The sequence below is a fragment of the Gracilinanus agilis genome, chromosome 3, assembly GCF_016433145.1.
Source record: "Gracilinanus agilis isolate LMUSP501 chromosome 3, AgileGrace, whole genome shotgun sequence".
Classification (NCBI taxonomy): Eukaryota; Metazoa; Chordata; class Mammalia; order Didelphimorphia; family Didelphidae; genus Gracilinanus; species Gracilinanus agilis.
In genome coordinates, this window is record NC_058132.1 from 31180150 (window position 1) to 31204834 (window position 24685).

A 24685-nucleotide genomic window follows, 5' to 3' on the forward strand; every position below is an offset into this window, starting at 1 on the left:
AGAGAAGGGGGGCCAAGGGGGAGGCTAGATTGCTTCCTCAAAAACTTTCCTTTGTTCCCCACTGCTTACAAAATAAATTCTAATCTCAGCCTGGCATTCAAGGCCCTTCACTTTACATCCAGCTTTGCTTCACCAACTCTCTACATACCTTTCACCCAAATCTCATTTGTGGTTCCAAGAAACTATAGTATTTGAAGCAACCATATCCTTGTAAAACCATCCCGACAAGTAGGCTGAACCAGGTTGAGTATTACCTACATGTTTGAGACGGAGAAGGTGAGTTAGGGGGGGTGATTAGCCCAGACATGTTCCCCAAGGGACAGATTGTTCCAATGGGCCATAAAAACCAAGGTAATCCACTGCCTCCTCAGCTTATTGCCAGTTCTCCTGACTGTTTCTAGACCTGGCTCTCAATCCACTACCTAGCAGCTCCCTGGCTTTGGTTAGTTTTGATCAGATTTCAATATGGATGCTGCTATAAAGGGCTGGATTTTCTAATCTCTTCCATGCTTTGTATTTTGGTGTCTGTTAAACTCAAGAACTTTTTATTGCCTTATAATTCTACTAGCATCACAATTGCCAGCCTGATTTCCTATTTTGTGTTTGGGCCAACAGAAATGGGTGTGAGGGCCTCTTGGATGAGGAATAGACCTTCCACCTATGATCAGTGTCCAATTAATGTGTAATTTTTGTGCTCCTTGAACAAGGCTTGGTTTAGTTGGCAAGGCTAAGCTCTGGAATCTTTCTGACTTTAGATTCAGAGACTCATTGGAGTGAGATTTTTTTATACCAGACAGCCTTTCTTCAATTCCCTGTCTTGTTAGAGTGTTTTTATCCAGAGTGCTGTTTCTAAGGGATTTCTAATGAGATAATGTTTGTAAAGCATTTGGTGAACATCAAAACCTTATATAAATGTCTGTTTTGATGATGAAGCTCTTATCTTTTCTTATTTGGGGTACTAGTTGCCCATAATTTCTGGTGAAATAATCATGCTTTGTGCAGGGGATAAAAACTTTATCTTGAGAATTTTTAACTTAATGTCTTACGTTAGTTTTGAAATCCACTTAAGAAAACTATGCTTGGTTCTACTTTAATTCCGTGAGGACAGGCACTTATTTTTTGGTGTTGTGTTCCTAGCTCCCAGCACAGATCCTGGTGCATTACTCTACATTTCAGCCAAACTGGTCGTTTTGCTCTTCTTTGCACATACACAGACAACCTCCACTCTCATGCCTTGACATTGACAGTCCCCAACACCTTCAGCTCATGCCCTCTTCTTCACATCATAAAGTCCTTGGTTGCCTTTGGGACTCGAGTTGTAAGAGGGAAAACTTAGATATTATATAGATATATATTTTACGGTGTGGTTGCCAGAAATCAATAATTCAGATTGATTCCATAATTAAAATAGACCCAAGTCAGGATGGGTTTTATGGTAGTTTATTTACAATTGGGAAGGTAGAAGGTAGGGAAATAGAGAGGGAGAGGCTGGCCCGGACCAGCAGAGGTCCGGACTGAGAGAGGGTTAAAAGGCTAATTAAAACCAGGCTACTAGTCACAAGGCCTTAGCAATTAGAGAGGCAAAGAAGCCTTATTGAGGTAAAGACTCTAGAAACGCCAAGGTAGGCGAAAGGAAGCCACCTGAGGTCTCCTCAGAGATCCTTCAGCACCAAGTTCAAAGCACGAATTCCCCTAACAGGAAGTTACCATCATATTTGAAGGACAGCAGCTTTCCTCACTTCTTGGAGGTCCACCTCTAATTCAAGTGAACAAATGGCAGCCTCAACGCTGTTTTGGACTGCCCAAAGGGCGGTCCCTTGTTCTTGATTTGTTACTTATTGTCACGTGTGGGTAACTCATCTCCCCTCCCCACTAAGGGAGGTGGGAATGACATTATCTCTGGTGGCTAGAGTTTTAACTATGAGTGGGGGGTGAGCTAATTCCATTTACAGAGTCAAGCTCTACCTCTTACTTGAAGCCTTTCTTGAACACTCCAATTGCTTCTGCCCTCCCTTCCAAGACTTCTTTGAATTGATTTTGTATTCAATATGTAATTGTGTGCATAATGTCCCTCAGTAGAACGTTAACTCCTTCACGGTGGTTTCATTTTTGTCTTAGTATCCCCAGTGATTGGGATATAGTATGTGCTTAGTAAAAATGATTACTGATTGGTTGTTAGATATTTTTTATGTAACATTATATATAGAATTTACTATTCTTATGTACTTAATGTACATACGAATGTACTTAAATTATAAGTGCAAGATATTTTCATGAAGGGAACCACAATTCAGTGGGTGTTTATTAACTGCTTAGGAGTTCTGGGAGATACAAAATGAGATTGCATAGGAATTGCCTGTTTCACTGAGGAGAAGACTTAAATAGAGGTGTTGTTGAATTGGACTTTGGAAAATGAATAAAATTTAGGATGAGCAGAAAGAAGCACCCAGGGGCTGCCTATAAGAGGAAGAATCAATACAAACAGATCTGGAGAGATGGCATGAGAGGAGGAGAGGGGAAGGGAAGGGAATAGGCAGTGAAACGGGAACAGGAAACAAAACTGACACATCACCTGGACACCACTCCTTGGGCCTAGGAAGAAAGGGGAGGATTAGCACGAAGTGAGATGGAGAACTCTTACAGTGTGTGCGATGGCATTCTTAACTGACAGAAGTCCTCTTTAAGCATTGCTCCCCATTGCCCCCTAGGCCATGCCAAGGAAGCGCTCAGTCTTGCACAGATGCAGGAACAGACCTTGCAGCAGGAGCAGCAGTTAAAAGTTAAAGTAAGTTGTCAGACTTCTTGTTGAACATTTCACAATTCTAATTTCCAAGGCTTCTGGTTGCATTTTATCCCATGGTTAAAGGAAAAAAGAAAGGTTTAAATGGATAGAAATTGGCAAATGTTGGTGTCTTGAAGTTTTCTGAAGCTCAAGCTTCCTGTAGGTTGACTTGACTTGAGATGTAACGGGATTGTCCGAGCATAGATAGATACACACAGTCATAAGGCTGAAGCTTTGAGTACCAACTCAAGCAGCCTCTGAGAATATCAGTAATTCAGCCCAATGTAGTCCCTGATCTGGTGTTCGTTTGATAATATTTTAAGTTCCCCAAACATTAAAGTATAGTGTTCCACAAGAGATTAAGGACCCAGAAATATTAGTTTGCTTTTTTGTAATGTGTTCCAAGATTTCTTCTGGGATCTGTTTTTCCTTATCTGTCTTTTTAAGTCTGTCTTTTATATTCTGTGTGTATGTCTGCACGAAGGGTGGGCTTATTTGGGAGAAGAAGAATGTTCTTAGAGGAGGCAGGTCCAACTCATTTGGGCCAGCTTTGTCAGATAGAGCTGGACCCAAAGCGATAGGTACTAATAAAATATCAAGGAATCAGGACCCTGCCTTGGCTTTTGGGTTGTTCACTCCCTGGCTGTGGGTTGTCCTTCTTCTCAAAGGAATATGAAGTCGCTTTGGAGCAGCTGAGGAATGAGCAGATTCGGTCACAAGGAGAAGAGAGAAGGAAGACACTAAATGAAGAAACGAGGCAGCACCAGGCGGTAAGGACCCTTGACCTCATCAGTCTGAACTTCCCTCATTTGGAGGAGCCACTTTGGATTGGATGTTGGCAGAAGAAGTATGATGGCTGTGAAGGTCCTTTTTGAAAAGAATACTCATTCCAGGTCTCAAATTCAGTTTCATGATTTATCTTGAAATAGGAGAGGTTTGACTTTGATATCACAAAGGATCACTGTCTCTGGTGCTTTGGGGGGAGCCTTTCTGAAGGGTTCCATTTCCATAATCAAAAACACTATAAAGTAGCTGTATCAGATTATAAGCTACTCAGTTATTCCATCTCCCCTTGAGCCTCACTGGTCCTAACCTCTTCTTGGTTCTCACATTCCTTCATCTGACCCTCAGTCCACTCCTAGGCAAACCTCCCTGTTCTAACTAGACATTCTTGCCTACCCAATCCCCACCCTACGGTTAGCCAGATCAACTCTATACTTTCAAATTCTGTGCCTCTCATGCAACCAAAACCTAAACTTTGACTCCCTCTATCTCCTCCTTTTCTTCTTCCCTCCTTCCTCCTCCTGAAGGGAGCTAGGAAAACTGACACAGACTCACACCGGTGTTCTCTGATCTCTCCAGCATCTTCCCTGCAGCAAGGCAGGCTTTTCATATGATACTCTGGGATTGAGGTTCTGTCCCATTCCCACAGTGGCAATTTCTTACAGACTTCCACAGCATCTTCCCCCACCTCTCTTCTTGGAGCTCTTGGCCTGACACTATGGAGAAAATAGAGATCATTCAGCAGGCACTCCTCTTCTCTTCTTCACATTGTCCCTTATTCTGTCCTCTCCTTCAGTCTTCCTCCTGCCAAAGCCTACATAGTCCTATCTCCTCCAGGAGGCTAACCCCCTATTCCCCATCCTTAAACCGGATACCCTTGCATGCTCTCAAGCTCTTGGTGTCTTTCTTTTCACAGCCAATCTCCTAAAGAAAAGTTCTCTATTCTCCCTTTCTCTTCCTGTTCTCCCTTTTCAGTCTGACTTTCCAACTTGTCTATTAGGAGACCACTTGTCAGAATCACCCATTCTTATTTTTGGAGTTTGGTTTCATTGGAAGAAGAGATTGCTGTTGAGGAAACTTCCTCCCCAGTGTAGATGGAGGGCTGAGAGGTGAAGGGACTTGGCCCAAGCTTCCTAGACAGTGTGTGTCAGAGGTAAGACTGTAACCACTGCACCATACTGCTACCCTGCCGGTGAGGACTTAGCTGAGAGAGCTAATGACATTTTCTCAGTACCCCTTCTCGACTTTTCTGCTGCATTCGACCTGGTGAGCATCATCTTCTCCAGGAAACTTTCTCCCATTCCTCTATTGGGTCCCTTCCTACCTGAAGGTAATGTGCCCCTCTTCTCCGTACACTTTCTCATTAGGTGGCCTCATCAGCACCCAAGGGTTTAATGATCTAAGTGCAGGTAATTGCCCGTCTTTCTGTACCAGCTCCAGGCTCTCTCTTGGTCTTGGATGCCAGCACACAGTAGGTGCGCATCATTGTTTTTTCATTCAGTTGGAAATCTCCCTGCCTTTGCTCTCTCCCACTCTGGTCCCTTTTCCTTAGTATCACAGGTCTGATCATGTCACAGGCCCTCCTCAAACTCTAGTTGCCTCTAAAATAAACTATAAACTCCTTTCTTTGCTTTTAAAGCTCTTCACAAACTGACCTCTTGGACTCTTCCTGCCTTGTTGCATGTTACTATCTCCTCTACTGCCCATTCAAACTGGCCAGGCTGCTCCTCCCACAGTCACCTCCATCACCTGGCTCTGGGATTATATGAAGGAAATTATTGGCAGGACTTAGATCATAAGGATAAACTGAAACCTTGGTGTCCCCTGTAGTCAGCAGGAAAAGTGAACAGTTGAGTCAGGAGGCAAGTCCGATGTCTCCTGAGTGGCCCAGACAAAGGAGAAAGGCTGACAGTTGGCTCATGAGGTATGATGTGTGAGAGTCAGTGGTCGAAGAGAAAGTTTGATAAACTGAGGCCAGACTGGATCTTGGTCTCTCCGTTTCCAGGTCAGTGCTGGCTGGGGACCCACATGACTGCTACAGAACAGCAAGCTAAGTGGAGAAGCTAGATTAGGGTAAATTTTCTCTAAAAGTGATTACCTCCACTCTCTCAGCCTTCTCTTCTCCTTTCTGGTTAATAAAGATTATAGCTCTACTGCCAGACTCATATTTTAATTATAACAGGCCTCTCTTTGAACAGATTCCGCCAGACTAGAAGTGCTACCCTTCTCCCGTCTTCCCTTGTTTCCTTCAAAGTGAGCATGAAGCCCTTCTGATTGCCCCAGCCTGTAGTGTGGGTCCCTCTGACCCTAAAAAAAGCTTAAAGCAACAAGTCTGTAGTTTACTTTTGTATGTTTCTGTTTGTATAATTCTCCCTTGAGAGGATGTAAGCTCTTTGAGGCCAGGAATAGTTCCTTTTTGTCTTTGTATTCCAGTACCTTTCCTGCCTGGCATATACTAGGTATTTAATAAATATCTATTAATCTATTATTGTAGCTCTTTTGTGAATTTATTTTTATTTCATCATGAAAATCAATGCATCAAGGCACCTGTGATTTCATTTTGTGGGTTTGGGAATTCTTCTCCAGCAGTAGATCCCAACCCATTTATCATTCAAAATCTTTGAGATTTGTTAAGATCTTGGCCAGTGTTCAATTGTATTACAGAAGTAATAAGAACAGTTATATAGTTGCAGAAATATTCCCCCTAAGAGGTATGTGTAGTTGCGATTACATTTCTGATAAATTTGGGTCCAAATCCTAAGGCCTCCTCATTCTCAGAGCCTCTCTGTCAGGACCTTGTTCTCATCTCCACATTTTCTTTTTACAGAGAGCTCAGTATCAGGACAAGTTGGCACGACAGCGTTATGATGACCAGCTTAGACAACAGGTGAGCAAAGTCAAAAAAGTTTGCCCATCTCTCCTGATCCCTCGTTGTCTCTCTTCAGTACCTGAGAGATGTTTGTTGTTCCTGAACCTTAGAGTAGGAAATCAGGATTTCTTTTTTTTTTCTGCTCAACTAGATAAACATTAAAAAAATTTTTTTGAGTTATTATTGATATTTTCTCTTTCTTATGTCACCATAAAACCCCATGTATCCTTCCTTTTCCTCCTCTTCCCCAAGAACTATCCCATATGACAGTATTTTTTTAGGAAGGAAGGGGGATCAGCACAATGGATCAATACATTGAGAACATCCAAAAATGTGCAGTGTGTAGCACTTGTGGACCTCCCATCTCCACAAAGGGGTAGGTTGGGGGGGGAGGGCGTCAAAGATCTTCAATTGAGTCCTGGTTCATCATCATAATTTTGTTAAAATTCCCTTTTGACTTTTTGTGTGTTGTCATTCTTTGCATTGACATTGTGTAGTTACTGTATATTGCTTTCCTCCCTCTGTTTTCTACACCCTGCATCTTTTCTATGTTTCTCTGTGTTCATCAAACACATCTTTTCTTATAGCACAGTCATATTCCATTACATTCAAACACAAATCCAAAGCATCGGCTTTGTTTCCAATTTATAGCTATCTAAAAAGTGCTGCTGCAAATGTTTTGGAATATAGATTTAGGATTTTGGAATATAGAATTAGGATTTCTGACTGTTTGATGCACTTTGCTGATGGGATCTATTAGATTCCAAAGAATTTTTTGAAGTGCCCCTATGCTCATAGTCACCCTCTATTCCCTGGAATCTGCTGTGGCGGAGTAGTCATCCAGATTCTCTGCCTTGGACCAGTTCTGTGGGTCAGCCCTGTCTCTGGAGGAGAACCTGCAGAGGTTGAAAATCCTAGACTGTCAGAATCAGTTGCTTGTGGATCAGTGTCGAACCTGGCTTTGAAAACTGTGTGACTTGGGTTCAGGATTCATTGGGAGGAGGTGATAACCCAGACAGTGCCTAAACAGGATAAAATGCTGATCACCAAAGAAAGAGTTCATTAGTAGCAGTGTTACAACTTTGCTTCAGAAGAGCCTGGACTCTGCTGGCCAGTCAGGGGTGGGGGTGAACCTCTTCATGCTGTCTGGAGCATTGCCAGAAAACTTGTGGAGAAGTCACCCTTCCCTTGGCGGCGGGTGGCCCTATGTGCTTAACCTCCAAACTCATAAGCTCACCTGTTTTCTAGCTTTCCTAATTCTTCATAGGGCCTTTGAAAAGTAACTTTTGTCATCATGATTCATTTTTCATTTTAAATAGAACAATTCAAGAAATTGAATGTTTAGAAAATTAGCATCGGTTAGTTCTGAAATCATCCCCCTTTGGGAAAAGGCCTTCATGATAATTTGTGCACGTATGTGAACTCACTGTGAGCTTCCTTCTCCATTCCAAACTTCATTCTACCCCATTGGTTATTTGGTTATTCGGGGGGCGGGGGGGAGAACAAGTCATGAATATTTTTGTGTGCATGTGCTATGGGATACAGAATGAAGATATAAGCCTTGCTTTAGGCTCCGTCTAATGTTCCCAAATGCTTTTATCCTTTATTGTGGCCTTCCCAATAGCACTTGCCAAACGAGGGACGACCAGGGAACCTGATTCTCAGCCTGACAGTTAATGTTCTGATACTAAAGTAGATTTAGTTTGTGAATCCCTGCTTTTGTTTCCATTGGCTTGCTAAATGCAGATAGAAGAAAGCTCTGGAGCCAGCTGGCCCTTTACAGTGTAACCAGAGAAAGCGTTTGACCTTAAGATGGGACTTGCATCCCCACCTTCCTGGAAAGCAGAAAGGTCCCTGGGAATCTAGTTGGGAGCTTCTTGACTGCAAAAGCTTCTGAGCTTTTAGACACCAGCAACACAAGGGGTGAGACCCAGTGTCCCCTGCCCTGCTGCCAGAGTATTTGTGGCACACCTCTGCCTGTCTTTAATTTTATTTTTCACCTTATAGGAGATGATCTGATTCCTCCATCTCCTGATAAAGATTTAAAATCCATGTGGAATTAAGAAAGCCTGCTTCTCTGTAGTCAGTAGTCAGACTGCCAGGCTCCCTCTTCTGACATGGATAGTCCTATGTCCAAGGACCCTCTGTGCAGCAGCATCCCATTGACCATGGCCTGCTTTCCACAGTGCTCACTTTATCTTCTGCCTTGTGTGTGCTTTTCCTCCAGCAACTTCTAAATGAAGAAAACTTAAGGAAGCAGGAGGAGTCTGTGCAGAAGCAGGAGGCGATCAGGAGAGGTAAGGTTTGCCCTTGAGTCAGGGGCAATCAAAATGAGGTGTTGGCCAGAAGCTGGTCCTATTCCTCAAGGCCATGGCATAGGCCCAGGGGGGACTCTTTGAAGAAAGCCTGGATTCAGGTGCAACTGAGTGTTGCTGTAGATGGAGCACCAGGCCTGGAGGACTTAAATTCAAATATGGCCTCAGATACTTCCTTGCTGTGTATATAACCCTAGGCAAGTCACTTAACCCCCATTACCTAGCTCTTGCTGCTCTTCTGTCTTAAAATTGCTACTGAGACAGAGGATTTTTGAAAAAAAAGAGTGCCTGGATTTTCCCAAGAAAGAGAAGGAAGGGCCTGGACTAAAATGTTGGTTTGTTTGGCTTGGCTATTCCTTATTCCTTAGGAGGGAAGAGCTGGCACACACTGATAAGGATACGAAATAGAAATGACAAAAGCCTCAGTAAAGCTAACAGTTCAGAGGTTGGGATGGAAGTCGCTATTTCTTGATTACCGCTGGGTTCAAGCCAGGGTCTCCTTTTTAAACATGTGTTTGAGGAGCTCATGGCTGCCTGCAGTCATTACACACACGATTACCCTTGTGTGTCGGAGTGCTTATGTTGGATCACTTTCATAATTACACAAAACATTTAAAAATGTGAATGCAGCCACTTGTAAATAGCCCCCAACCAATGGAATGCTGTGGGTGTTCCAGGTCTCACCCTTAAGCCCTGGGCGCTGTGCAGCCCTTACTACTTCCCTTAAGGGCTCTCAGCATAGCCAGTAGCACCCCAGTCTTCATGTCTGCCATTGTGCAGTGACTTGGAGCTGGGCAATCTGGCTTGCAATGGGGTCCCTGCACTTGGGAGCTGTGTGACCTGGAGGGCCAGGTTTACCTCTCTCTGCTTGGGTTTCCTCTTCTGTGAGACAAAAGAATTGTTCTGGATGGCCTCCAGGGTTCCTTTAGCTCTACATCTGAGATCCCGGCTAAACCCCACCAAAGCCAGTGCCCATACCCAATTGAGGAGACTGCCTGAATGGAAAGACTCGGGGTGGTTCACATAGTGTAGCCAAGGGTGCCTTGGTTTTATTGGTGTGGGTTTTTTTGCTTGTCTCAGTTCCTATTGTTTTCATGGCATTCCACAGAGGAGTTCTAGACAATTACATTTGAATTTTATGTTATAACTAACTGCATCAGTTGAGTAAAAGATAGTATCATGCTTTGCTTTTTTTTTTTTAATCCCTTACCTTCCGTTTTGGAGTCAATACTGTGTATTGGCTCCTTGGTGGAAGAGTGGTTAAGGGTAGGCAATGGGGGTCAAGTGACTTGCCCAGGGTCACACAGCTAGGAAGTGTCTGAGGTCAGATTTGAACCCAGGACCTCCCATCTCTAGGCTTGGCTCTCAATCCACTGAGCTACCCAGCTGCCCCCCATGCTTTGCTTTTTTAATGTATCATTGTCATTGCTGATATGCTTTCAGGCAGTGGCCATCTGCTTTGTTTACAGTTTTGTGTTCCCACCAAGAGTAGCAACATGAATATTTTTACATATAATCAAACCATTCTTTCTGTTTCTCACTTTTATTGGGATAGCTGTCTTATAGCCAGTTCACTAGTCCAAAGGTGTGAATGTTGAGGATTCAAGACAGAATGGCTGAACTAGGATAGAGCTTCACCAACAGTATAGATGGCTATTATTACCTCCTAGTCAGTCTCAGGTTGGTTGTTGCCTTCAGCCAATTCAGGGGCTTTTCACTGATGCTTATTTATTTTTTGAAGAATTATGTTCTCTGACCACTTTTGAAAAATGACTTGGTTTTATACTAGGATCCCAAAAATCTTAGTGTAGTTTAAAACGTATTAGTGATAATTTGAAAAACATACATGCTAGAGCAGCTGGGTGACACCGTGTATAGAACAACAGGTCTAAAGTTTGGAGGATCTGGGTTCAAATTTGACCTCACTTCTTAGCTGTGTGACCCTGGGCAAGTCACTTCATTTATTTATTTATTTGTTTTCGGTTTATTTGTTTATTTTTGGGGGGCCCTTGACTTCTCTGTATTGGCTCCTAGGTGGAAGAGAGTGGTAAGGGTGGGCAATGGGGGTCAAGTGACTTGCCCAGGGTCACACAGCTGGGAAGTGTCTGAGGCCAGATTTGAACCCAGGACCTCCCGTCTCTAGGCCTGGCTCTCAATCCACTGAGCTACCCAGCTGCCCCCTGGGCAAGTCACTTTAATTCTATTTGCCTAGTCCTTGCCCTTCTTTCTTAGAATTTTTACTAAGACAAAAGATAAGAGTTTAAAAAAAAAGTATAGATGCTGTAACTTATAAAATTGCATAAAAACAATTTAAAAGTTATTAAAATTTCTGTTATGCTTAATACAATAATTAGTATTTTAGTTTGGGGAATTTTTGCTAATACATTTTAGTTTCAAATAAAAAGGACACCTTGCCATCCTGTATTATTGTGTATATGGCAGTTTCTGGAAGACAATTTCTTGTACAGGTGGATCAGTGGAGAAGGTCCTTGGGCTCAATCACAGTGGGTACACGATCTCTCTCCATTAAACTCATTCTTGTGGGGTCACATCAGCCTTGTCAGATGTATATCAAAACTTTGTTCCCCTTGTGACCTTAAGACCAGGATTGCAAGCAATCCTTTCCTTTCTTGAGAAGCAAGTGTTTGTACAAAGTCTGAAAGTCAGCCAGAGTCCTCAAGTATAGCATCAGGTGATAGTAAATGAATTTTGATATGGAACATTAATATTTCAAAATTTTAGTTAACTTTTAAAATGTGGACTCTATGTAAGTTTGCATCATTTGTACTTCTGAAGTTATGAATGCTACTGGCAGCCCTAAGACTTTGGAGACACTCCCTCTATTTCTAGATCTTAAGTAACTGATTTTTAGGAGCAACAAGATGCAATCTCTCTTCTTCTCCTCTGCAATTTATAGCTTGATGGAATTTCTATCTGCATTGATTTTGACGATTTGAAAACGTTTTTTAATTGAAATGTTCTGTTTTCCTCATTTTTATGATTATGTCTATCTCATTTGGTTAAGAATCCCCACCCCCTATAGATCCAAAAGGTACTTATTTCTGTTTCCCCTTAATTTGACTTTTTCGCTCCAATACTACCCTTGACTTTGTTTATGACAGATGTATGAGTCTTTGGGGGGAACTCACTTCTCTCCCTCTCTCTCAAAAGCTACTGTGGAGCGGGAAATGGATCTGCGGCATAAAAATGAGATGCTCCGGATAGAAGCCGAGACCCGTGCAAAAGCCAAAGCAGAGAGGGAGAATGCAGATGTCATCAGGGAGCAGATTCGCCTGAAAGCCTCAGAGCACCGCCAGACCGTTTTGGAAGCCCTTAAGTATGTGCAAACTGGTGCTAGGCCGGCCGTCCACTGGGGACTGCCCTCAGGAGGAGGGAGGGCCTGTCTTCCCTAAGACAAAGTCAAAGGAACCAGGCATTATTTTAAAATGCTTGAATTCACCTTTTCCCAAAAGTAAATTCTCTTGGGAAATTAGTGTGTCATTACTGTTAGATACTCGGATCACATTGTTGTGTGTTGGCAGCATTCTGGGTAGGGTCATGGTAGGCTCTTCACCTAGGTGTAGGTGTTGTAGTAAACAAGATTCATAATCTTCTACTTTGCCTCTGAGAATCTGTGGATTCTGTAGTAGTTCCTTTGTTAACTGACAATTTCAGGACGATCCTTGAGGATCAGAAGCATCTCACAAGTACTTCAAGCTTGATTCATCCTCTTGACCCCTTTTTCTCCAAACACACCTCCATACACATATTTTCCTCCTGGTTATGTTACTGCTTTTCCCCTCCACAGGACAGCTGGTACTCTGTTTGGTGAAGGATTTCGGGCCTTTATAACAGACTGGGACAAAGTTACAGCTACGGTAAACATCCATAATAAGTATATTCTCCAGGACTGAGATTTCCCCATGGAAATTCTAGGTGAATTGCATTGTGGAGAGCTTCTGGGATGGAGAGATTGAAGTCAGTTGCTATGACACTCTGCATTTCTGATTCCCTTATGGGCCATGATGATGCACAGCCTTGATTTCCTCTGTCATTTCCAGCAAGAATTTGCAGGGATGAATGAATACCAGGGATGTGGCAGCCCCCTGTCTTGTCCTTTAGGCATTCCTACTCAATTTAAAGTTAGCCTCTCCAGGGCCATTATAAATCACATTATTGAGGCCAAGCAGTTTTGGCCTAATTTTTTTTTTTTTTTGCATGAGACATAACTTTTAGCTCAATACACCCATTTCTTGAAAGTGGTTGCTACATCTTGATTTTCTTCTTTAGAAATTTCTAGACTCCTTAGAAGGTATAATTACCCTAATGTTCTGATTTATATAAATGTTTGTCCAAATAGTCCCAAAAAACTCAACTGAAAACTTGAGAGTAGCAGAAAAGGATGCGCAGAAGCCATCCCTTCAAACTCATGTATTTTACCCATGAAAGAACCTGTGTCTTCTTGTTTTAGGCAGTGTGGACAGGCTTGACAATCCCAGTGTTCAGCCTAAAGGAGGCTAAAAGGACCAAAATCTGGGGCAAATGGAATTGCTAGAGATAAACTTAGCAAGAAGTAATAGCTGGCATCAAAGGAGAAAAAACAGGAAAACAAAGAAGCAATGCCCCTCCAAAAGACTTAGGAGAGTGGGATGCCTTACATGTGGATGCCCAACGCTCTCCTTGAACCCCACAGTGACCTCTAAGGGCATTGCCGTATGATAGCTCAGATCAGAATTGACATAAGGTGATAGGATCGTAAAGCTGAGGCCTTCAGGACAGTCTCATTTTCTAGAAAAGGAAACAAGCAGGTGTCTGAGGCAGGACTCATGTCTGTGAGGATGATAAGGACCTTTGGCAAAGGCCATGCCATGTTCTGTGTCCTTTGGTTGAGAAGGCAGCATGTGTTTCATCCACTTTGAGTTGTTGGAGGACGTATAGGGTGAAATGGCTTGAAATATTGCTGGATTTGTTTACGTTGCTCTCCAGCCTGTTCCCTTGGCTCTTCCTCCATTTTACTGGTTGTGCAGATCAGAGTCACTTTGGTCCTTCCAAGTTTATCGAAGTAGCATATGCCTTGAGACTTAGTAAAGAAGCCTTACAGAGAGTAGTGCATTATCAATTTTTCCTTTCTTTTTTAAAGTAAAAGCACCTCGAGTTTCAGTAATGCCTCCCCTCTGGCCTGATGAGTATAGTTAGTCCAAAAACCCCACAGAATGACTGCTCCTGACAGCTGATGCCTTGGCATGCATGCACCACTCTGTGATGACAGATGTGTATCTTACCCCATGATCTGTTTTCCAGAAAACAGGAGGGTAGTTCTTGATTCTTAGAAGCTCTGGGTTTCACTTAGTGCTGTCATGGGTTTGCCTTTGTTGGCACCTGCATTTTGTAGTAGAATCTGTGCCAAAAATCTTAGATTTGGCCTAAACTGTATTAAATTGATAGGTCTAAGAAATATATATATAGCCAAAATTAAGTTAGCGGTGTGCAAAAAGTTGATCCAGACTGATAATTACTAACCTATAGAATACTCTCCCATCTATTTAAAATCTTTGAGAAGCGGGCAGCTTGTGGCTTAATAGAGTGCCAGGCCTGGAGTCAGGAGGTCCTGGGTTCAAATCTGGCCTCAGATTTTCCAGAGATGGCCAACAGACTAGTCAGGAAGGAAGCACTGGAAGGAGCATGCACTCACCAATCACTGGGGAGATCACAGACCCATTGAGGCATCCCGGTGAGTAGATGGCTTTGCCCTCCCAGAGGCTAGCAGCCCTACTCACTTCTAGAACTTAGACATGAGGCCAGGGATAGGCTGCTGACCTTCCTGTAAGGATCAGCCAGGATTCATTCAAGTTCAGAACTCGAGCAAGTTCATTACCTAAAGGAGAGTTGAGTAATGATGACTATTTTCAGTCAGCGCAGGTCATGAGGAGTTGTGATCTGAAGTCCTGCTGATGAAATCACAAATCCTTGAAATACTCCCAACCCAAGAGAGGACTTCATGGAGCACAGCGCAGTGACATCTGCTCCCCTGAGCATGGATGAACTAAGTACTGAGAATTCTAGCCCCTGGCATGTTCTGGTCATGGCATCTCACAGCTAGAGGGAGCCTCAAAGGCCGGCTAGTCCCATATCTCCCCAGGAAAGAATCATTGAGTTTCTGCTCCCTGTATGCCTCCCAAGGCAGCCATTGTTCAGTTTTTGCTGCCTCCCAGCCTACTGCTCCCAGGCTTGCTTTCTAGAGCCTGGCCAGAATAAATACTTTAGATCAGAGGGCTCTTACCACTTTTTGTACCCTAGACCCCTCAGGCCATCTGGAAAATCTTGAAATGTGGTTATCTAGAATCTGTTGTTTTGTGTTCCCATCCCCCAGGTTGAGCACCCCAGCCCTCAGACTTGGTGAAGGTGATAGACAAAGTTCAGAATTTGGAGTGTGAAGGCTTGGGCCAAGTTCAGTTGCTTATGGGCTGAGTGGCTGGCCCCAGGCAGCTTTTGGCTCCTGGCCTTGGTTCTTCCCAGTCTCAGATCATTCTCCTTGATGGAGAATGGAGAAGCGGAAATAAGAGTTGATTGTTGTTTCCGTTATCTCGTTTCATCCACTCTGAGCAGTATTCCTTTCCCTCTGGGTTTGTCCTTGCCAGAACCATGGCTAAAAGGACCCCTTCTGTTGCCCTTGGCATTCATTGCCTGGCTCAGTTCATTTTAAGTTCTAGCTCTCCTTTTGGGTTTGGTCTGAGGTATGTGCCACCATTTACTCACGTCTTTCAGTGTGTCCATATCAGTCTCTTGAGACAGTTCTCCCTTTTCTTCCTTAATAGAATATTTGCAGCCTTAGAATTTTTCACCTTTAGAACAGGAATTCTTAACCTAGAGTCCTTGAATTCATTTTAATATTTTGAGAAGACTTTATTATCCAACATAATAAATATTTCCTTTGGTATCCTATGTATTTTATTTTATGTGTTTAAAAACACGACTCAGAAGCAATCCATAGACTTCTCCAGAATATCCACCAGTTCCAGGTCACCAACAAGGTTTAGTCTTTCCTTCCATCCTAGTCTGAACTGGCTTCTCTAACTTTGAATCCTTTCTCTTCCAATATAGGGTGTGGCTCAGCTTGTGCTCAACTTGACTCTTTCACCAATTCTGAGATCCTAGGATTATAGATTTAAGGCTGGCAAGAGGCCTTAGAAGTCAGCGGTTCTGCCTTTCCCTTTAATAGGGGAGGAGACTGGATCCCCAGGAGGTGAGGTGACTTATCCAGTCACCTAGATCAGAAGTGGCAGAGCCAGATTCCACCTGAGGCCCTACTTGGGCTGTGGTTCACAACATCAGCTGTGGCCTGGTCCTGTTCCCTTCTCTCTGGCACCCATCAGCCACTTCTCTCTCTTCTGTTGGTCAGAATCAGGTCTAGGATGGCTGCTTCCCTTATCACTTAACTTACCAGTTTGAGCCTGGTTTTTTCTTTTTAAACCCTCACCTTCTGTCCTAGAATTGATTCTAAATATTGGTTCTAAAGCCGAAGAAGAGTGGTAAGAGCTAGGCAATAGAGGTTAAATTCTCTGTATGTATCTTAAGGAATTCAAACTTCTATCTTCCTAGCTTCAAGGCCAGCTCTTTCAACCATCTGGTGAGACCTTTACCTCTCTTCTGTCCTGGTTTGGTTTCCCCCATGGTTTTCTACCATCCTTCCTTTGAACCCTCTGAAATCTCTCCTAACATCCAGGGTACATGCCACACCACGCTCAGCTCCTCTCTTCTGTCATAAACTCTATGATGCAGTTGTCGTTTTCCCCTCAAGGTTCTGATCCTTTCCACCAACCATTTCCTCCGTGGTGGTGGTGGAAGTGGAATTGGATCCAAAGTAGAACTTCTCATTGCTAGTTCTTTGGCCTTTCAAAAGATGGTATTTATCTTAAGACAGATTAAAGAAAGGGGAAGAGAATAAGCATTTACTAAGCATCTCCTCTGTACTAAGTGCTTTACAATGATTGGATCCTTACGGTAACCATGGGAAGTAAGTGCTGTTTATTAACCCTGTTTTGCAGATGAGGAAACTGAGGCAAAGGTCAAGTGACTTGTCCAGAGTAACGGAGGCAGAATTTGAATTCAAGTTTTCCTGACTCTGGGCCCAGCATTCTATACTTAGCCACATCCCTGTTAGGAACTTATTGGCTTCTCTGCTTTGTACCTTTCTAGTGTCTGTCCAGATAATTTGGGACATTCATTCCAGGCTTGAATCTTTGCCTCAAACTCACCTTCCCCTTGTCCATCATCTGTAGCATACAAGAAGGGTGGTGTTCCTTCTGTTGCATTAATCTTCACTCAAACGATGTCCTCTGTGATGATTATGAATTATAGATTACTCTCCATTTCTTCCTCTCTGCCTTCAGCTAGTTGCCCCAATAACTAGTTAGGGAGTTACAGGTAGTTAAAGTGTTTTCTAGCACCAGAGTCCAGTCATCACAGATGTCTCCCCACAGTGTTGCAGTCATTTGGGGGTTCATATTTACCTCCATTGGAAAATGGATCTCTGGTTTATTGTGCTTGTGACCTATACTCTGCACATTTGTATACACGGTGAGTACACCGATTTTATTACTGGATCCTTTCTTAGATTTTTTTCTTGTATACTTTGGAGTATCTCATCTGTCTACATTGTATTCCTCTCATTGGGATCTGGCTCAGTTATAAGCAATTTTCTCCCTCATTCTTTTCATTTTAAAGTCCATTTGTATTATATTTGCAAATTCCAGGTTAATACATTCTTACCAGATGGGTTCTTACCATTATTAGATCTATGCCATCTCTATACAAGAGTCTGTCAGTTCTGTATTTTAACCTGTGGCCCACAAATCGGCATTCCATTTTTATTTTTTTAAATATTTATTTATTTAGGGTCTTTTTCCATGGTTATAAGATTCACGTTCTTTCCCTCCCCCCTCCTGGAGCTGACAAACATTCCACCGCGTAATACATTATCAGTGTTCAGAACCTATTTCCATATTATCCATATTTCTTTCTCTTGGTGTGGATAGTGCTCTTTCTCCTAAGTCCCTCGGACTGTCCTGGGTCATCGCATTGCTACTAGTAGCAAAGTCAATTATGTTTGATTGTGCCACAGTGTATCAGTCTTGTGTACAATGTTCTTCTCCTTCTGCTCCTTTCATTCCACATCAGCAGTTCCTGGAGGTTGTTCCAGTTCACATGGAATTCCTCCAGTTCATTATTCCTTTGAGCACAATAATACTCCATCAGCATCAGATACCACAATTTTTCAGCCATTCCCCAATTGATGGACACCCCCTCACTTTCCAGTTTTTTGCTACTATAAGAAGCACAACTATAAATACTTTTGTACAGATATTTTTCTTTATTATCTCTTTGGGATACAAACCCAGCAGTGATATGGCTTGATCAAAGGGCAGGCAATCTTTTAAAGCCCTTTGGGCATAGTTCCAACTTGCCTTCCAGAATGGTTGGATCAATTCACAACTCCATCAGCAGTGTAGTAGTGTCCCAATTTTGGCATTCCATTTTTAGATACAACCTTCTTGGCCAGCTGTGATACACATCTGAATTTCTTGTCCTTGACTGAGAAAAGTAATAACACTATAGTCAAGCTTTTCAGGTCTTCAGTTTCTCATGATTTGGTTAGCTTTAGCAAGGCTCTCTCTTCAAATACAAGCATTTGTGCCTTTGTGGATCACCAGATTCACAAAAGTAGTGACTATCCATTTTGACACAACTTGGGGAGTTTTCTGTCTTAGATACAGATTCTCAGAAAACCTGTCATTACCAAGTGCTGCCCAGCATCTCTCCTCCTCTTCCTCCTGGATCTCACCTAACAACAGTATCTAGGGATCTGCCCTCTCACCAGCCCCTAGAAGCCAAAGCACTCCATTTTCCTCACACTTGCTCAACTTGTTTCTTGGCACAAAATGTTCACTTGGCCTGTTTCACCTTTATAACTTTCTGAAATAAGTCAAATGTCCCCATTCCCTCTTCATATCTCTTTTCTTCTTAACTTTCACATTTACTTACTGCCTGACATTCTAGATAGAGGCTGGTCTTGGAGTCAGTAAGACCTAGATTCAAATTCTGCCTCCAACACTTACTTAACTGTATGATCTTTGGGCAGGTCACAAACTCTCTCAGCACCAGTTTAATCCTCCATAAAGTTCAGACAGTAATAAGCACCTACCTCCCAGAATTGTTGTGAGACTCAGATGGAATAATTACTGTCAAGTACTTTGCAAACCTTAAGGTGTTATATCAATATTTTTTGTTGTTCAGTCCAACTCTTCATGACCCCATTTGGGATTTTCCTGGCAAAGATATTGGAGTTGTTTGCCATTTCCTTCTCTAGCTCATGTTACAGATGAGGAAACTGAGGCAAACAGCATAAGATGACTTGCCCAGGGTCACCCAGCTAGTCACTGTCTCAGGCCAGATTTGAATTCAGATCTTCTTGACTCCAGGCCCCCACTTTTATCTACTGTGCCGCCTCTCTGGCCATATCAGTATTAGACATTTCATTTGTTTAAAGGAATACTTTGTTGTTCCTTAGGCCTTGGAAGGTGTAGAGATGGGTATACCTGGAAGCCTTTTAGCCTCTCTTCTAGAAGGAAGATCAGCTTTCACTTTGTGTAAAGAGTTATTACCTGGATGTAGCAGATAAACACTAGGATCTCAGTTGCTGATCATGACTGATTTCTTCTTCCTCTGTATGTTTACCGGAAATGAGATCTTTTGTCCTCAAATTTTTGGCTAGTGTTTTCCTTGAATGAAGAATAGGCTGTGCAAACTACAAGATGGTGATTTCAGCTCTACCATTACCTCTCTCTTCTCTTTAGCACATCATTTACACCCAAATCCTGATAGAGGCCCTACTGCTGCTCTTCCATTTCCATTGGTTATTCATCTCTTTCCCTTTTTTTCATTTTCATTTTTTTTTCATACTCTGCCTTATGTTTTTCTTCTTGTTGTTAAACACTTAATCTTTCTTGAATCTTTTTTTGTGGGGAGGAATAAGTGCTTTAGCTTTTCTCAGGATTCAATCCATGGTCACTTTTTGGATTCCAGAACCCTTGAGATCATTGCAATATTGCCTTTCATTCCTTCCCTTCTTCCTGCTCCTTCTGCATGCAACCTCCTTTGGAACTTATGAGCAGAACTTTAAAAAAAATGTTGTTTATTTCAATTTCTATCTTAATTACTTATAAACAGATTTTTTAACATTATTTTTTTAGAATTTTTAGTTCTAAATTCTTGCCCTTCCTCTTCCTGCTCCCAGAGAAGGCAAGCAATTTGATATAAATTATACATGTACCATCAATGTAAAACATTTCCACGTTAGTCACATTGCAAAAGAAAACACAGACCAAAAACGAATAAAAAATTTTTTTAACATATGTTTCAAACTGCATTCAGATTCCATCATTTTCCTTCTTTAGAGGTATATTGTGTTTTTTCATGATAAGTCTTTTGGATTGTCATAGATTATTTTATTTTGGGATGTAGTTAAAGCATTCTTCTTTGTACAAAATTCCTCCAGGTCAACTCACTTCACTTTGCATCAGTTCACCTAAGTCTTCCCAAGTTTTTCTGAAACCAATCCTACTCATCATTTCTTATAGCACAGTAGCATTCCATCATAATCAAATACCACAACTTGTTCAGCCATTCCTTGGTTGATGAGTATTCCCTGAGTTTCCAATTTTTTGCCACCACAAAAACGATTGTGTGTACAAAAATGCAATATTTTTGTACAAATAGGTTCTTTTCCTTTTCCTTTGATTTCTTTGGGGGTACAGGCCTAGAAGTGGTATTGCTGGGTCAGAGGGTAGGCACAATTTTTTAACCTTTTGTTCCACATTGTTCTTCATAACAGTGGGATAGAATTTTTTTCTTTTTTTAAGGAAAGTTGAAAAATATTTTCTAAATTATAAAATTTTAGGAATAATAAATCTAGGTGACAGGCTTCTCTCCTGGTGAAGAAATTGGTCATATTATATAGATTCTCTTTTTGTTTCTGGATAATTTTTAATAAACAATCAATAAAGGAATAGTTGAATGCTCAGAGAATATACTGTGTTTCATAAAGATTCCCTGTCTTTAGATGAGACAATAGTTTTAAGGTGCATAGATTTATAATTTCAGAATTATGGAAAAAGTTGTGGGACCAATTTTGGCCCCGGGGTGGCTATTTATGTAGTGTTGGTGAGCTGTTTTAAGTGTAAGGCTCAACAATAAATGTATAGATGGACTTGTGATGAGGCAGCATGATCTAGTGGAAAGAACCAACTCTGGCCCTGGATTCCAATCCTGCTTCTGGTGCTTCCTCAACTTGCAAATCTGTGAAAGGAAGGAAGGGGAAGGTTGCACTAGCTAGCTTCTCAAACTTCCTTCTGATCCCTAGAGCTACAGTTGGTAAAGGGATAATCATTCCTATTATAGAAATCCTTGTTACTTGGTATACACTCTTCCCCACAAGATTATTTCACTTCACAAGTGTCTTTCTTTCTTCCTTTCCTCTTTTTCCCCTTTCTCTCTCTCTTCTCTCTTTCCCTTACCTTCTGTCTTAGAATCAATACAAAGTATCTGTTCCAACGCAGAAGAGTGGTAAGGACTAGGCAGTGGAAGTTAAGTGACTTGCCCAGGGTCACACAGCTAGGAAGTGTCAGGCCAGATTTGAACCCAGGACTTCCCATCTCTGGGTCTGGCTCTCCATCCACCTAGCGCCGCCCCCCCCCCCCCCAAGTGTGTTTCTTATATCAAATCTGTTCACTTCCCGGAATACCTTTAGTACAGAAAGTAATGTACTCATGTTTTGGGGCTTCACTCTGCCTGCTTCTGTCTCCCTTTCAACCCAGTATGCCTTTCTTCCCAAAATTGATTAGTTAATTAATTGGGGGGGGGTGGCTTCATTTATTTAAAATGTTTTTCCATGGTTGCATGATTCATATTCTTTCCCTCCCCTCTTCCTTCTCCATTCCCCTAGTTGACAAGCAATTCCACTGGGTTATACATGTATTATTAGCAGCAAGCCTTTCTTAATGCCAGCTGTGTGCCAGGCATGACACTGTGTGCTAAGCATTCAGAAACAAAAGGAGGGTCTCTCTGTTCTTTTAGGAGGCCTGGCCCATATATCAGAGCTTAGCAGATAGAGGCTGTGCTAAGGGGATGCTCCATGTCATCCTCTTTGTATAGACTTGGCACTTCCACTCACACTCAGGGTGAGCATACAAGTCCCTGCAGAGAGATTTCCAGAGAGGCCACAAGAGATACCCTCCTCCTCTTCCCCCCCCCCCCCCCCCCAGATAGAAGGCTGAGAAGATTTCAGTTTTCTCATAGAAACCTGACTTTGGAATTGAAAGTGCTTGTTGGGCACCACATACAGTTGGTCACTTTGGCTTAGGATAGATTTTGCCTGAATCCTTTCAGAATCTTGATGTTACTCTCAGCTCTTATTTGTCCCTGTCCTCCTAATGCCTCATTACCCAGGATGAACTTAGGCAGTGTTCATGGTGCTGTGTACTTCACACATTGTAGACTCTGTTCAGCTTGTCCCAGGGGAAGAAATTGGTGCAACACTCTGCTGACTTGGGTCATGGTGTTGAATGAGGCAAGCGATATCTAGGAGGGTTTAGAAAGTTGTTCTGGAAGGCCTATTCCCCTCCTCTCCCCACTTTTATTTCCTTTTGGATCTCTCTCTGTGTGCATGTTGTATGTACACTCTTTCCCTCCCTCTCTCCTCCTATTTCTCTCCATCCATCCCTCCCTCTCTCTCTCTCTCCCCTCCCCCTCTCTTTCCCTCCCTCCCTCCCTCCATCTCCTTCTCTCTCTTTATCTCCCTCTCCCTCCTCCCTCCATCCCTCTGCCCTCTCTCTCTCTCTCATACACAAAACTGCCCATGTAAATAAATGTTACAGTATAAAGCCACTGGATTAATCCAGTCAAGACCCAAAGCCACTAACTGATCTCTTGTCTGTTATTGGTTCAGTGATCCTTGTTTGACAAGGGAAATGGACTGTTGATTGAAGGTTATAGCTAATATTGTCATTTCACTCAGTACCAGGACTGTGAAGGAGAACTCATCCAGATTTACGATACAGTTGGTGCAGATTTTCCTTTCCCTGATGCAGATCTAGCCTATCCACACCTGCCCTTCCTACCTCACTCTCATCCAAGCTCACCTACAAATGAACAATAGAGTGGGGAGGTGCCCACCCAGTATGCAGAGGACCTTCCTTTCTTTCTCTTAATTTGCAAGGATCCTAGAAGAGCATATTGGCAGTCTAGTGGTTATGCTTTCATCACTGGACTAGCCCATGTCCTTTTCCAATATTAACATTTGTAATAAGTGAATAAAGTAGCTAATAATAGGGAGCTGTTGGTAAAATGAGTCACCAGGGTCTGGGAACCTGTGACTGAAGTAGCAGGAGATTTGGAGCTGTCAGTGATGAGCAGCCTCAGCAGTGGTGCCCTGCCAATCTCCAATGTAGTTGCAGGCTCCTTTAAGGTGATGAATGAGTGGCCCCTCTTTGCTGGAGTAACTGCCTTCCTATTGGGTGAGAGCAGAACTCAACAGGAAGTAGAGCTCAAACTTCCTAGATATAATAGAGGCTTAGCAATCTGCTTCCTTTAAACTCTCCCCTCCTCAGTCCCTTTAGCCTAGGTGATGGTATAATAATTACAGGACCTCTCAGATTCAGGCTAAGGGATTTATTTTAACAGGAAAGGGAAACTGAGGTAAGAGGGTTTAGGGTCTTGAGAAGCTGTTGCTAGGGGCGACTGGCAAGTCTTGGCAATGGACCTAGAAGGTAAGGTCAGGCTGAGGGAACCAGCCCTCAGCCAGAGATAATTTAACACTGCCTTGATGTTATATGATCCACCAGCTAAACAAATATAGTTGTTAAGTTGATTTAGGGGTGTCTAATCTAGGCTACTCTAAGCTAAAATCCTGCCCATGTTCTACACCCAAACTTCCCTTCAACCTCCCAGGTCCCCAAGGGGAAATCAGGAATAGCTGGGTATCTGGGTGAGGTCAAGGAAGTCAGACCCCAAGGTTTGGTTTGCAGGGGTTTATATAGTCCCAGTTCAACTGTCAGCTCCTGGGACTGGCACCTGCCAGGCCAGAGTTTCATTCTGCTAACTGACAGGATTGCCTAGGGTAATATTGCAAATGCAAGAAATCTTGCATAAATCCTGCATTACACATTTCATTGGTGAACTCCTTTATTGGGGTACTTTGTTTAGTCCCTTATTTACCTGTTGCAACCTACTCCCACCCATCCTGTACTTCTCCATTGACCTCTAAATGATACCTATTTTTATTCTTTGGAGACAGCACTTGCGGCTATACAGTAATGTCAGTCAGTCAGCAAGCATTTATTAAATTCTGTGTGCCAGGTGCTGAGACTACAGAGACAAAAATGAAACCATCCCTTCCCTCAAGAAGCTTATAATCTATTGAAGTATATATATCCTGCTCTTAGGTGTATATAAGATTAAAATGAGGTATCAGGAAAGGTTTCATCTAGAATGAGCCATTTGAGCCTGGAAGGAAATGTGGGAAGGGGATCCTGAGGGACAGAGGTGAGGAAAAGCTCATTCCAGGCATGGGAGACGACAGCACACAGAGGAGTCTCATGTGAGGAATAACTAGGCTGTGGTGTGTGAGAGGGGAAGTAATGGAGAATTAGCCTGGAAAGGCAGTTCAAAGCAAGGTCGTCATGATGGGCTTAAACTGGAGCTTCGGTTTGGTTGTAGAGGATGTAGGATACCATTGGTGTTTATGGAGCAGGGGAATGACAACATCGTGTCTCCCTTTTGGAGTATCACAGTACCAGACTGGTATTGAAAAGAAAGGCTTGGTTTCAGGGAAGAGTTTGGGGCTATTCAAGAACTCTACAATTCCCCATGCAGCTTGTTCTC

The 24685-nt window shown here is 42.6% G+C and overlaps 1 protein-coding gene across 2 annotated transcripts in view; it reads left to right on the forward strand.

Annotated features, from left to right (window-relative positions):
• The window catches only part of ATAD3A (ATPase family AAA domain containing 3A), a 70691-nt gene that overhangs the window by 4649 nt on the left and 41357 nt on the right, over positions 1–24685 (forward strand). For both annotated transcript variants that reach the window (XM_044667529.1, XM_044667530.1), the window contains exons 2-7: positions 2709–2785; positions 3451–3552; positions 6393–6452; positions 8662–8731; positions 11921–12086; positions 12558–12627. In XM_044667529.1, coding sequence (XP_044523464.1) covers positions 2709–2785; positions 3451–3552; positions 6393–6452; positions 8662–8731; positions 11921–12086; positions 12558–12627 — 545 coding nt within the window. The remainder of the gene's footprint in view (positions 1–2708; positions 2786–3450; positions 3553–6392; positions 6453–8661; positions 8732–11920; positions 12087–12557; positions 12628–24685) is intronic.